The sequence below is a fragment of the Pelecanus crispus genome, chromosome 11 (genome assembly GCF_030463565.1).
Source record: "Pelecanus crispus isolate bPelCri1 chromosome 11, bPelCri1.pri, whole genome shotgun sequence".
Taxonomy (NCBI): domain Eukaryota; kingdom Metazoa; phylum Chordata; class Aves; order Pelecaniformes; family Pelecanidae; genus Pelecanus; species Pelecanus crispus.
This window is the reverse complement of record NC_134653.1, coordinates 7,017,460-7,030,974: the sequence shown is the minus strand read 5'-3', so window position 1 is coordinate 7,030,974 and position 13,515 is coordinate 7,017,460. Positions and strand designations below refer to the sequence as shown.

Here is a 13,515-nt window from a genome sequence, read left to right as displayed (position 1 = left end):
TATTTTTCAAGAAGCAAAGTAATGAGACATTCTAATCTTGGCTTTAAACCTAAATCATCACTTACCATCATAAAGAAGAAAGGCCTGTCATCATTAAAAGGAAGAGATTTGTGCAGTTTATTCAACCCTTACTCCTTATACTTCCTTATAATACTTCCTTACTCCTGCTCTTCCCTACTCCTCTGCAGTAATTTTTCAGGTTTTTTTCTCTTCTGTTCAGTAGCGCTCTGGTTTTTTTCCATCATTTTCTTTTTTCCTTCTCATAGTTTCATAACGTTTCTGCTTCCCTTTTCACTTTAGCTCCCTATTTTTAATCCTCTCTATATTTTCAGACCTCCCTCTCTGCTCCCCCAGCAAGCCGAGGAATCTGTCAGTGGTGGCTTTCGCCCGTCTCCGCAGGCATGCTGCGATTGCTGCCTTAGACAGAGCTGTGCTGGGAAACCGCCTGAGCTTATCTCGTCACGGGAAAAGGTGACATAAAAAATGGTGAAGCAAAGATTTTTTTTTCTCCCCCTTTCCTTTTCCCACAAGACAACACAAAGTGAGAGAGGAAAAAACTAGGAGCCATTTGGCCGCTTTTCCTCTATCAGGAGTGCAAAACCTGATGAATGTCTGTCCTGGTCTCATTCAAATGAGAAAGCAGCTGAAAAGCCTGGGCTACAGATGCCACCCAGCTTGCAGGGGAAACGCTTCAGTGCCCTCGGGTCTAGCTAGGGACTGCAGTTTGCTAGTTGGCATCAGTTGCATGTGGCCACCCCATATGCACGGGGAAAAAGAGCCTCTCTCAATTGTTAGGATGGTCCTCCAATAAAATAATAATTTGACCTCTCTGGAGGCTGGCAAAGCGTCAAGGATGGTTTGTTTTTAGACTCTAATAACAAACCTGGAAAACTGGAAGGACTGCTCAGCTTGTAGCACACCGTACGCAGCAGTACGGAGGTTTACGAAGCCCCCCAGCAGTCCCCGGCAGCGGGGACACACAGCGGCAGCGCCGTCACGGCCGGCCACGTGCCTTGGTCCAGCGTTGCTCTTCGTGCGAAGCATCACCCCGAATCTAGTTCCATTGCTGCAGTGCTGGTCTCAACGCCGTCAGGAAGGGCACTACGCAATTAGCGGGCCGGCCCCCCGCACGCTGCATGCCTTACTCCCTTCCATCAGTGCTCTCTTCGTTAACTCCTCTCAACTAAAAGGATGAGGCGCATCTTTGTGAGAGTCACCTCGTGCCTCAGCAAAGAGAGGAGTGCTGCCTGTAGGCTGCCTGCTACTTCCATTTTATTTTTTAAATGCAACATACAAAGCTATTGCAGAAGCAGGGCTTTCTAAGCACCGGACCCCCCCCCCAAAACAGTAACAGTTAACTATGTTTTATTTCCTCCAAGTAAAATTTTGCTACTTCTCCCTGACCTTACTGCTTGAAACGGATATTCCTTCTCCTGGTGAAGAATCCTACATACCAGAAAAGATGATTCTGCACTCTGAGGGAACTACTACCTCTTAAAATATGCATGACCTACAAAATAAGTTGAATTTTCCCTTGCATGTCAAAGGTCTAGACGTGTAACAAAAATCTTTCACTGAATTCTTTCTAACATTTTTAATTTAAAGTTATCAAACAAAATTTTGCTAAAACAAATTCAGTATTTTCCTGTCATAGGCTAAGGCCCCATATGGTTGTGCTCTCATGCTGTGAATAGTCTCTCAGTAAATGAAAATGACAGTTTTAGTTATCATATGGTACTTCGAGTTCCACCTGTCCTACAGGACATTCACATGTCATCAGGGAATTAAGATGCCACTTCACTTAGCAACCCTTATGCCATGCAAGGCTTTTTATTGTAGGTGGGGCAAAACGTAAATCCACGGCACCCTTTTGTTTACTTCCAATTATATTAATCTCTTGCATCTATAAGATTAACTTATCCTCCCACATATTGTTCACGCCTGTAGCCCTACAAAAACACATAGACTGAAATCCTTGACCCACTGAAATTGCTGGAGGTTTTACAACAGACTTCCAGAGCTCAGATTTTAGTTTCCCTTCCCCAGCTAATATATAACTTCTCTGATTACTTTAAATCCAGTGGTTTCTTTTTCCAATCTTGCTGGGTTGAAAAAACATCTGAGGTGTAAAAGGATTAAGTTGTTTTTCTGTAATTTACAACGGTGCAATGTCCTGGGACATTTGGGTCTTGAACACTGTCTACGGTTATGTTTGCTTGGCAGTACAGCATCTTATGACTATCCCTGTTAAGTCTAGAAAAATCAAATTGTCTGTTGCCGAAATAATCCCACACAACCTATTGCTGTACATACCGCCCTTGGACTCCGCGTATGACAAGATCAAATAACATAGCAGGTTTATTGTTTCAAGGTAATTTGGTACAGGTTAAGTGACTCTAGAGTAAAATTGGTTCAAATATTACTTCAAACGTAGTTTCATATTCTCTCACCTAACAAGGCAAAAATCCATACAGACAACAGTGGAATATCAAACAAAAACCCACGGCTTGTTCCTTTGCTTTCCAAACCTGAAAACCATTATCTCTAGATCCACCACTTACTAGCGCACATACCAGAGTACAGTCTGAGCAGATGGTTCAAAGCTAACTGTCAAGCCGTTAGCAGTTCAAAACAGTGAACTACTCCAGCTGTTTTCCAGATAAAAAAATATTACTATCATTTTGCTATCACTGCATGCTGAAGGTTATGTAACAAAAATGCACAAGTCCCTCTGCCTGGAATGCAATTAATTTCCTCCCTCCCCACTGAGAGTGGTAAGTAACAATTCAGACAGTCTGGATGCTTCAGTTTTGAGCATGGCCAGAGATGCAACCCTGGAATTATTCCATGTGGTAACCCACTATTTGTAATGCACCAGTCTCCTGGAGGTCTTACAGACAGGGCATATTTTGCAGTTTGGAAAAAAATAAACACTATCCTCCTGTTTATGCATGACCTCTTACTGTCTGTAGGGTACTACGAATGCTTTGTTATAGTTCTTTATTTAAACCATAGACTGTGCTTTATGTTGGAATTTTAAGTATTCTAAAAAAGCGCGCTAACTAGATGAAGTAATTGCTTCCAATCTGAAATCAGCCACCATACTTGCTGTATACTTCCGTATGCAAAAATAAGGCATTGTACACTATTAACTTCAAAATACTGGCATGATCCCATCTTAATTTACAAATATCCAAATATCATGCAGGCGGTTAAATTCAGGCTCCATACTTAACCACTTCATGCAATTTGCTTATATAGAGAGAATAACTGAAACTCCTCCGCCTAAAACAGCGCACTTAAGAAACAAAACTAATTTCCTCTATGCAACCTTTTCTGCAATGTGCCTTTCATCTTTGCAGCTAACCCCTGATCTTCAGGACAGGAGCTGCCTTTCTATAAAATGTTTGCACCGTACTTAACACCCTTCAGTTGTTCCTGTGATATAAATACCATGGGGTGATCAACTGTATGCTAAGGTGTCAACTGAGATGGAACATTAACTTAGTACTTGACTGCAGCAATTTCCTTCCACGTGTTATTACTTCGTTCAGCTTGTTCTGGATTTCTGGCACGGTTTACAGCTTACTTCTGTAGGGAGCACCTGCAGTGGTTTTAGTATTCTTACCTGGTTAAATAGGCCAGAGCCAGCTCAGATCCCGACTGCTTTTTGGGCTCCACCTTTTTAGTAGAGATTCCAGCTTCCCTCATCAGCTGTTTTTCTTTTTTCTTGCGCTCTTTTTTTAATTTTCTTTCCAGTTTCCTTCTTTCCTCTGCAGTAAGTTCTTGTTCGTCTTCTTCTTTTGTTGCCTGAAATAATCAACATTTAAAGTGTTTATATTTCTATAGAAAAATGAACAAAATATGCATAAATGCAATTGAAGGGCACAGGTAATATTTAAAGCCAGAAGCTTTAAGCTTCATATTTTTACTGTTCACTATACTTCCACCACCTCTCTACTCTGCTCAACTCACAGAACTGTAAATACTGCACTTGCAGAAATCTGCAGAATTGCCCTCCATACTGTTCTCAGCAGTACAGTAATCTGAGCACCTTCTAGCCACACATTAAACATCATATCTAAGATTTGTTGTGCTGTTTGTTCTCTCACACTCAAACCTGAGGGGGTAATGTGAACAGCAGAGGCTGTTTCCTAGAGGAGGGAGAGTAGATGATTTTTTTTTTTTTTTAACATACACACATTTAAGTAGGAGAAGCAGGGTTTCCTTAACACCCTTAGTTTCTGTTTGTTGTGTAACCTCACACTTCCCTGGACTGAGAAAACCTCTGTCTGCCACACAGGGGCTTCATCTCCATCATGCCAAAGGAGAAGACGTGACAACTGCCATCTTCATCCAAGACCTCTTGGAGATCCTTCAGCAATCTTGGGTAAACATGCACACAATTTTGCATAAACATGTACACATATATCCCACAAAGGTTGACGTTTCCTTAGGTTTGCAGACAGAACAGTTAACTATTCATTTGAAAACCAAATTACTATAAATATATGCAGAAGTATACCCCAAATTAAAATATTTATTTAATGTACAGATGAAGACCATTAAATAGATATGCTGAGTTTATCAGGGAAAATCCAGTGTGAGATCACGCGGTGTAGGAATAAAAAGCTATTCCATAGCAAGATAAGACTGACTCCAGGGACTCCTAGAAGTCTGTGAGAGGTTCATTCATATCTTTCCAGGCAACAGTCCCCCTGAATTGTTAAGTATCAACTAGAAGCCTAAAAAATTGCAGCTGGTCTAATACGAGATGGCTGTTTATTCAACGCCCTCCTCAAGATTTCCCTGAGAGACAGAGAGAGAGATTTACTCGTTACAGAACCCTAACTGCTCTGTTGATCATCGTACATAGACCTTCACAAAACTGTAGACAAAGTAGCTTCTGGGTATCCAAACCCCAATGTATCTCAGGAAGCAGGAGGGATTTGGACACTATAAAGCCACCTCTTCTGCACAACCTCCCAGTAACAACTGAGCAATGAAAAAAGTACGAAATTCTGCAAACACAACTCTTATACTGTATTGGTCTTGCTTTTAGATATTTTCAAGTCCAAGACTGAAGGGGTGGTGCTAATTCTTAGCTTATATGATAGTTATAGACTTCACACAGTCCCAAATAAAACTTAGATACCTTCATCGTGGTGTAAGGAACTGCTGCTTCTTAGCCACCTCCATGCAGGCACTGCAATAAAATGCAGGCTAAAGGTATGCACAAGGATCATTTAAGCATCACCTTCTCTTCCAAGTTAAGAACAGAAATCCAGTAGCAAAAATACTAGAAGTATTAGCTCTTGTGATGAGCTCTGGGTTTTTAGCTCCTGTTTCCCGTGCTGTACTACTTCCCTACTATCATTTGTAGCCAACTCAAAATTGCAACCATTGACACACTTCTAAATTATGGGCTCTGACTGGAATGGGCTGTCAGGCTCCCATTTTTTTATCTAACCACATTCATCTCCTTCTGTCAAGACCTTTTAAATGTCCTGCTCATGACATTTAACAAGAAGAGATGAGGCTATGGGCAACACTGTTGGAAACAGTGTTTGCAGTAATGTTGCCCAAACAGTAATGATTGCCAACGACTCAATTAATCCACTTCCTCAGCAACAGTTGTACCATGTTTGTTAAGACAACCTGAGCAAGCAACAGATTCCTGTGAGGCCAGGCTATATTTACAAGAAGATGCGGTCTCTGGGTAGGGAAAAATCACCCAGCGACAGCACTGGAAACAGCACGGATGTAAGGGGGCCCAGGAAATGTCTGCCTTGCCTGTACACAAGTGGACTTTGAAACAGACTCCGATATGACAAGGACAGAAAAAGGGGAGGTTGCATGCAAGTGGGTGTTGAGTTATTTAGATCCATAATTCTTCTGCTCAAAAGAAACACTCTCCGATGTTTCCTCCAAATCTGCATGTCCCTCAGATACTCTTGCTACAAGCCAACGAAGGTGGACCATACAGAGACAAGTAAGGCAGCCTGGAGGTTCACCCACGTCTATGACACCTGTATTAGCGTCTTGCATCCCAAGATAAAGGAGTCTAACCACCACGAACATTGCCAAGAACAAGAATTACATTCACAGAGTGGACTTGGTTCAGATCCAGCAGTTTTACTACAGCATTGTACTTGCCGGGCAGGGTGCTCTGCTAGGGCATCGGAAACCCATGGAGGCCAAACTGAGTGTGAAAGGAACGCCCTGCCTCCCCTCTCTGCTCCCTTCTCGCCTGTTCGAGGAACCCACAACTGAAACCTGAATGCACAAGAAGAGCAATCGCTTTATGGAGAGATTGATTAGAACCACTTTATAAACTGACAAATCCTTAGTGTTATATCAATTAGTGTTTGTCAAGTGCTTTCAAACAAAAATCCAGACGTGGTGCTAAATAACATTATTCCTGCTGACATTCAAGCACAGGATGGTTAAACAAGACAACACCTGAACATAATCTTATTTGCCAAAGACACCCGCTGAGGACTAAACATTTGTTCAGCGTCAATTCATGTATCATCTAAGTTTACTCTGACTCATCTTTTCAACTTTCTGTTTTCAAAGACCAAAAAAGGGCAAGAAAGCAGAAATTGGAATAAATGGGAGCGAGACAGTAATGAGGATTTTCTTTTTTTGTTTAAAATACTTTTTAGCTATTTTTATGGCAAAGCCAGCATTCACAAGCAAATATATGCAAAAAAGCAACGTATGTTGCATTTGTATAGACAACATTTTATAACTCACGCTGAGAATAAAATAATATTTAGGGTGAAGTTAGGTATGTAATTGTTATACAGGAAACAACGTTTTCATTTGAAAAGCCACCCTGGTACTTACTAAAATAACAATCCAGCCACACAAAGCCCAGGAAAACACTGAGGGTGGTCATTTATAAAGTGTTTGTAAAAGAGTACTACAGCAGCTGTCCAACAGACGACACACTACAGTTAATCTTCTTTTAAAAATAATGTAATGAATTTGTTTACTTTTCTGTGAGCCCTGAAGCTTTCAAATAAAGTGACTGTGGCACATCATTAGAGCCGGTCTGATAAGGAGGCCTCTGCTCCTTCATACTTACAGTAAATGCACATCTCTGTACCTTCCCTTCCCCCCACATTCCTTGCATTATCAAAAAGCTTTTTATCCCTCTCCCCGACCACTCCATGAAAAACAAAACAAGTTGCTCCCTCCCTGTAGGTCCCAACGTAGTAAATACCGAGCCCTAACAACATTTGTTTCCAGCATCGCAATTGATGCACCGTGGGCCGTCTGAAGCAAGAGCATTGTTCTCCCTGTGGGGCTGGTGCTGTCCCGGGCGTCAAAGAGTCAGGATTTACAGCTGGACGTACCTTCTGCTAGCCCACAGCATCATCCAAGGAAAATCGGATTCATCAGGCTTCTGTTTGGGACTCCCATCGCACATACCGCGAAAGCATTCACCACTTTACAGCTCAAACAACTTTTCTAGTTGCAACTATACTTTTATCCATTCACGTCAACTTGAGTTAATTTACTAGTACGTACCACAACCTGTCCTTGACCAGTTTTTAATTTGAAAGCCTCAAGTTTTATTTGCCTCAAAAAATACCTACATTTGGTGGTATATTCTCTACTGAAGCTGAGGGTAGTTTTATCACAATTTAAAAAAAAACAACACAAGCAAAAGCAACCTTCCCCAAAACCTGGGACTCAAAAGGAAACAAAACCAAGCCTTGCACTACAATTTAAAGCCTAGCTGTATTTATGTTAACTTGGATGATGTCTGTTATGCTCCTCTACAAATGCATCTCTCCTTTCTTTAAATCAACAGCCTTATTTTTTAATTTTGCTTTCTCTGCACCGTTAGCGTGACTGTTTTTCTGAAAGACGTGTCCAAAGTTTGCGAGCCATTCTGATTAAGAGTTTTAATACTATGTCATTATTTAAATTAAAAAAACCCCAACCAACAGGACTTCATTGTTTTGAGGTCATAAATATTCCATGTTGTCTCCTTCTATATTTATACAGTGACATCACAATTTGTAGGACTACAATTTAGTCTTAACTACAACATTGTAAAGTCCATATTTGAGCGTGTGAGACACTTGTTTATTGATGTGATAAATTTAAACCATATGCATACAAAAAAACACAACACTTGCTTATTTGCAAAGCCTGCTGAGAGCTACCACACCACCTTGGATCGTGGGCTCATTAGATCTCAATCTAAACAAGGTCAGGCTAGGTCAGTACACTTGAATGAATGACATTCAGAGGACAGCCAGTGTTTTCTCCTGATTAAGGAGGTGGGAGTCTTCCACTTGGAAACTCTCCAGAAGGCCCGAAAAGGTGCTAAAAGGGATATTGCCACTGGATGCCATATTTTGAGTAAAAGACAGACCCCCAAATCTTTAACACTTACGCTCATAAAAAGCCACGTCATCTTTGCATGGGTGTGAAGATGCGAGCTCAGACATCTTCAAGCAAATTCCCGAAGTTCCTGCTGTACCTTGTCCATCTGCATGCAAAGGGCTGTGACTGCCGATACAGCACCTTTCATCAATGCCAGTCTCTAAACTTCTGAATTGCGTGCAAGCAAACATAGTAATACACTGTAAATAGTCTAAGACATCTGACTCAAAATACCCGGAGGCTTCAGCTGTGGCAGTTTTAGATACCAGGTAAAGTTTTCCATTATTCTTTGTAATCTGGAAGTATTGCACAAATTTAAGACATTTTATGAGTCTTCTTTAGAAATTAGTTTGCCCATCATAAAAGGGGAACCATCTCAAACGGAAGCATTTAATAGTGTAAAGCAGTCCTGCTAAGCAATTCAGAACAGAAAAAAAGAACTATAACTGCAAGAGAAACTGGAAAAGGCAGAAAGATGTACCCAAGACGGGATTTCTTGACGATATCGAACTCTTTTTTCTGCAGCAAGAGTGGCAAAACCGAGGAAGTGTATTTTTTCAGAAACTGCATCTGCATAAAAGCTTATACTGCCAGGGGACTGTGAACCGTAATAGCCAGGCAACCAGTACCAAGATGGTATTAGCAGTACACTAATTGTATTGCGCTTCAGCAAAGCAGCAAGTACATTTTTAATTTGTTTCCAGATTTGTAGTTACCCAGAGGTCCTTGAGTGCCTCAGACTTGAGTAGAATTGAAGACATCTTCTAAAGACTTCTGTTCCTCCTCCTTGCTCGTCACTGTTTCAGAGTCTCCCACATTTGCATCCCCCGCTGTCTGTTGCCAGCATAGAATAAGGCGGACAGAGTCAGAAACTCTGAAGAATTGCCACAATGAACCGAATACACATTTATTACAAATTTGCCTTTGGGATTTGCCTGTGAAGGTTTGAACTTTGCAGTAACCGCAGTCCAAGCCAGAACGCCAAATTTGCTATTTATTAGTACCAGTGAATCCGGCTCCTCCAAAAGCCGATAGACTGTTATCCTTTTCTACCAGCACAGCAACACAAGTCTGTACAATGGCAAAGCCAGCAACATCAGAAATTCAGAGGAATAAATGATAACTTGATTAACAGTGACAAACGTATAAAGAGGGTGCCAAATTTTTGAACTCCAAAGAGAAAAATGGGGAAACGGATGATAACGGCTTGTTTCATAGTAGGAGCATTGTACCGCCTTGTTTGTTCATTAAGCTCATGTTATTTCATAACTTTTAATATTGAGAAATGTCAAAAGGGGCTTTGTTCACTGACCAAGAACTGACGAGGAGCTACCAACCTGTCACATAATGGCTTCTGCTTAGAAGTAGCCTTTTGCCCCAAAAACGCTCTGTGCATGATATCAGCATGCAAAATGTTCTGTCTTGCACAATACATATGCACCCAGATAAATAACTGGCCATCTGCCAGCTTAAAAACAAAAAGCAGTATCTATAAACACAGTTCAAAACCTACAAAGAAGAAAGACCAGCAAATCCTTAGATGCAAGGTTCATAAAAGAAAGATTGACAAATGATTTACTATCTGAGGCTTGCCAAAGAACTGTGCTACAACTACAGCTACAGAATTTGGATAAAATAGTTCACAGCCATATTGAATTCAAGTAACTCTTTTCTATCATTTAGCACCTTATGAAAAGAAGTAGTATGACCAGAGAGGGCATATGAAATTTCCTTACCATGCAGAAAGCAAATTTTGAATGAAAAGTAACATTTTTAGAAGTATACCTCCTTACACCATGTCTGTAGCACTTAGAGGAAGATTTTTTTAAAATTGTACATTGCTCAAAGAAAAAATTAAAAGTTTTCATAAAAGCTAGGTGGTTTTAGAATCTCAACTCTTCACAACAAAAACACTGGGAGTAACTTACATTAATTTAATTTGGAAAGGTTTCTGTAGATGTAACCCAGGCAGCAAAGCCTCAAACAAGTTCTGCAGGAAGCCATATTTACGTAAGAACAAGCTTTTTATCTTTCTGATCCAGGAAAGGATTCTTTTAGTGGTCATGTAAATTTTTTTTTTTTAAAAAGTGTCCTTATGTACACAGCTATAGTATCTCACAAGCACAAGTGACCAGGTAGCACCCTAAATTTGCAGCTGTAATTTAGAATAGATGCACCTTTATTAGCTTGAAACCAGGCTTAATTTACAACTATGTGATCTTTACATGTTTCATAGATTTACATCCAATTCTGAAGAGCACATAAAGTGTTATCATTAGGAACTGCTGAATAAGAAGAAATTGAACAATTTACTAAATTAAATGAAAGCATTTGTAGGCACACAGCACAATACAATTTACAGGCACACAGCACAATACAATTTACACAACCTAGCTTGTTGAATTCCACTTTATAGATTGTTTGCTCCTATAAAATACGTACTGTAGCAGATTAAGTTCTAAGGCATAAATTAATACCGTATTTTATTTCTCATTTGTCTCCACCAGTATCACAGTCCTGAATACAACAGAAATATTTAAGACACCACCGCGACTGCAGGCTTGGGGAATGCAGTTTTGCTTCATTTGCAACTACAGCACTGCCAGGAATTTTCACATATTTGTCGAAGGATGTTGCTTACTCTCTTACCCTTAATTAAACCACGTTAACCAGTCAGGAGAAGATGGAATTAAAAAAAAAAAAAGAAGGAAAACCCTCGGAAATCATTTGGCTCCACATCCCTGTGGTTTACACACAGCCCTTTTAACCCCTCCCCAAAAACACAGAGAGGAATTTTAACAGAAGGAGCACAAGACTGTCGCAGCACTCAGCGCTTTCATCGCCGCCAAAGGCGTCCCCTTTGGGGGTGCTGACAATTTCTTCCCAAGTTTAAAAGGGCTTTGGGCTGCAAGAGGAGGTAGAAGCGGAGCATAGGCTGTTTTGAAATCCTTGCTGGAGAATGAAAAAAAAACAAAACCCAAAAAACAACCCTCAACCACGAGCTCGATCTCCTCCAATGAAAGAGGTACCACAGGGTGTAGGCAGGTTGCCAGGCGAGCTCGGCAGCGTGACCGCGCTGCATTGAGTTTCTTTAATGAAAGCCAGGAAAGAACACATTACACAGTGTTTCTTCTGAGAGCCAGCTAGCCTCCAGTGATTGAAATCAATAAAAACAGTCGGCAAGGGGCCCAGTGGGGGAAGAGAGAAATCTCCACTACAGCATTCAGTTTGCTTTCCACTTTCTCCCTCCCCCCCAAAGTTAAGCTCCGGAGATCACCATGACAAGCTCCTTCGCTCCCAGCGCGGGGAAGACGCCGGTGGGGATTTAAAGGAAGCGAGCGCTTTCCTTCGCCCCCCTGCCTTCGCTCTGCCCCCAGCACGAAGGAAATGAAAGGCTGGTCTGGAATTTGAATCCCGCCTGGAAAATCTTCGCCGGACAAGTGCATCGTTCTGCATTTCAGGAAAGGGATGGATTTTACAGTCAGAGGACTCTGAAAGGTGAGAGGCAAAGAAGAGCGGGAACCTGATTCAGCCAGAGCCCACGTACGGGCTAGGATGTCCGCCACAGCGGAGGGGACCTCTGAAGCTGCGGGAAGGACGGCAAGCAAGCGCCGGGGCTCCGCACACGCTGCACCCTAAAGCAGCTGAAACGTTAGGGAACACGTGACCGGCGCGCCGACCCAGGTAAGCGGAACCCACTTCTAATGATTCTCTGCCCCGTGTCCGAAACCTTTCCGCTTCAGCCTCTGCAGGCTGCCCCGCGTCCTCCCTCGTTAACCTCGGGCAAGTTAACGCTAAGCTTGTCCCGTCTGAAAGCGGTGTCGGGCCACTAATCCTCACTGAACTATAAAACACACACAAAAGCCCTTTGTTTACTGGTTTTGTGTTAAATTTGCTGGTTGACAAGGTAGGGCAGGGCCATTGCATAACTCCAGCGCCTCCGGAAGGAGCTCCCGCTCCCGCTCCCGCTCCCGCTCCCGCTCCGGGAGGGCCCGTTCGGAGTAAGGAAACATGACTGACACCGCGCGCTGGAGCTGGCCGTCATCTGAGAGAGTGCCAGTAATGAATTTCTAATATGGTCCATATTTATCTATTTTATTTATGTATTTTAATCACCATAGCAGCCACATACAGTACATACTTGCACCGAGTTCCACGTGCTGATCTGTACCACCAATTACAAGCAACTTGCATGCATGGGGGCTAGTCTGACTGCTTGGTCAAAAAGAACTTTGCAATTACTTGTTAATGCAGCCAAGGGGATTTCTGGCACGTTGTTTAGGAATGACCGACGCAGAGTTTACCCAGCACGTGTATGTTCTGCCATTACCCTAATGCATGCAGTTTTTATACAGATACCCCTATGAAAATGGGAAAGACGCAGGTCACAGCTGTAGATCACAACATCCTTCCCAAGTTTTTGGCCAGCTTCAGGTGATCTATCTAGACTTCAGTAAGACACGAAGGGTGAAATCAAAACCTGCCCTTTGCAAGGCAAAAATGACGACAGCTACGTCCCTTTTCCAGCAATGGCAAGAATTCCCTGGGCCAGACAATAAATAGGCACCTATGGAGGAAGAGCAGCCGCGCTTGCCTCCTCTGTGCTGGCCACCATTAGATGTTGACAGCAACACACGCTCGCTGCCAGAGAGAGCTGGGGATGGACTGGATGCCTCCACTTCCACTCAGGACCCCCAAGGGGATGTTTTGGCACCTCATGATCCCAAAGCTGCAGGGTACAAACACAGTCTGGGTGACTCTGATGGTAGAGAGAAGAGGCTTCCCAGCACCTCCTCCATTTCAGTACCAGAATGCAAGAAATCAGTACAGCAAGTGCATGTGTATTTCTGCAGGTGCAAAAGTTGCTCTTTCTTTGGAAAATGCAGCCTTTTAAAAGGTGATTTTATTATTTTTTTGTCACATGGAAATGGACACTTAAAGAGTGACCTGGAGAACACCCCCATGACCAAAAGTAAGGGACTGTTATTTCTGAATATAAGTTTAAGCATTTTTAAAGCATGAACTGTTCTGATCAAGCTATGAAAATAACAGGCTATATTTAAATAACAGTAAGTTTTTATGCCGATTTTATCAGTCCAGTTTTGAACT

At 42.0% G+C, this 13,515-nt stretch overlaps 1 protein-coding gene across 4 annotated transcripts in view; it reads right to left on the bottom strand.

Moving 5' to 3' along the window:
• Positions 1 to 13,515, bottom strand: part of CHLSN (cholesin) — a 134,787-nt gene that overhangs the window by 22,823 nt on the left and 98,449 nt on the right. For 3 of the 4 annotated variants that reach the window (XM_075719129.1, XM_075719128.1, XM_075719131.1), the window contains one exon: positions 3,629 to 3,810. In XM_075719129.1, the coding sequence (XP_075575244.1) occupies positions 3,629 to 3,810 (182 nt within the window). Of the gene's footprint in view, positions 1 to 3,628; positions 3,811 to 11,395; positions 11,489 to 13,515 lie in introns of those variants that run through there. The other variant, XM_075719130.1, reaches the window with a different exon arrangement.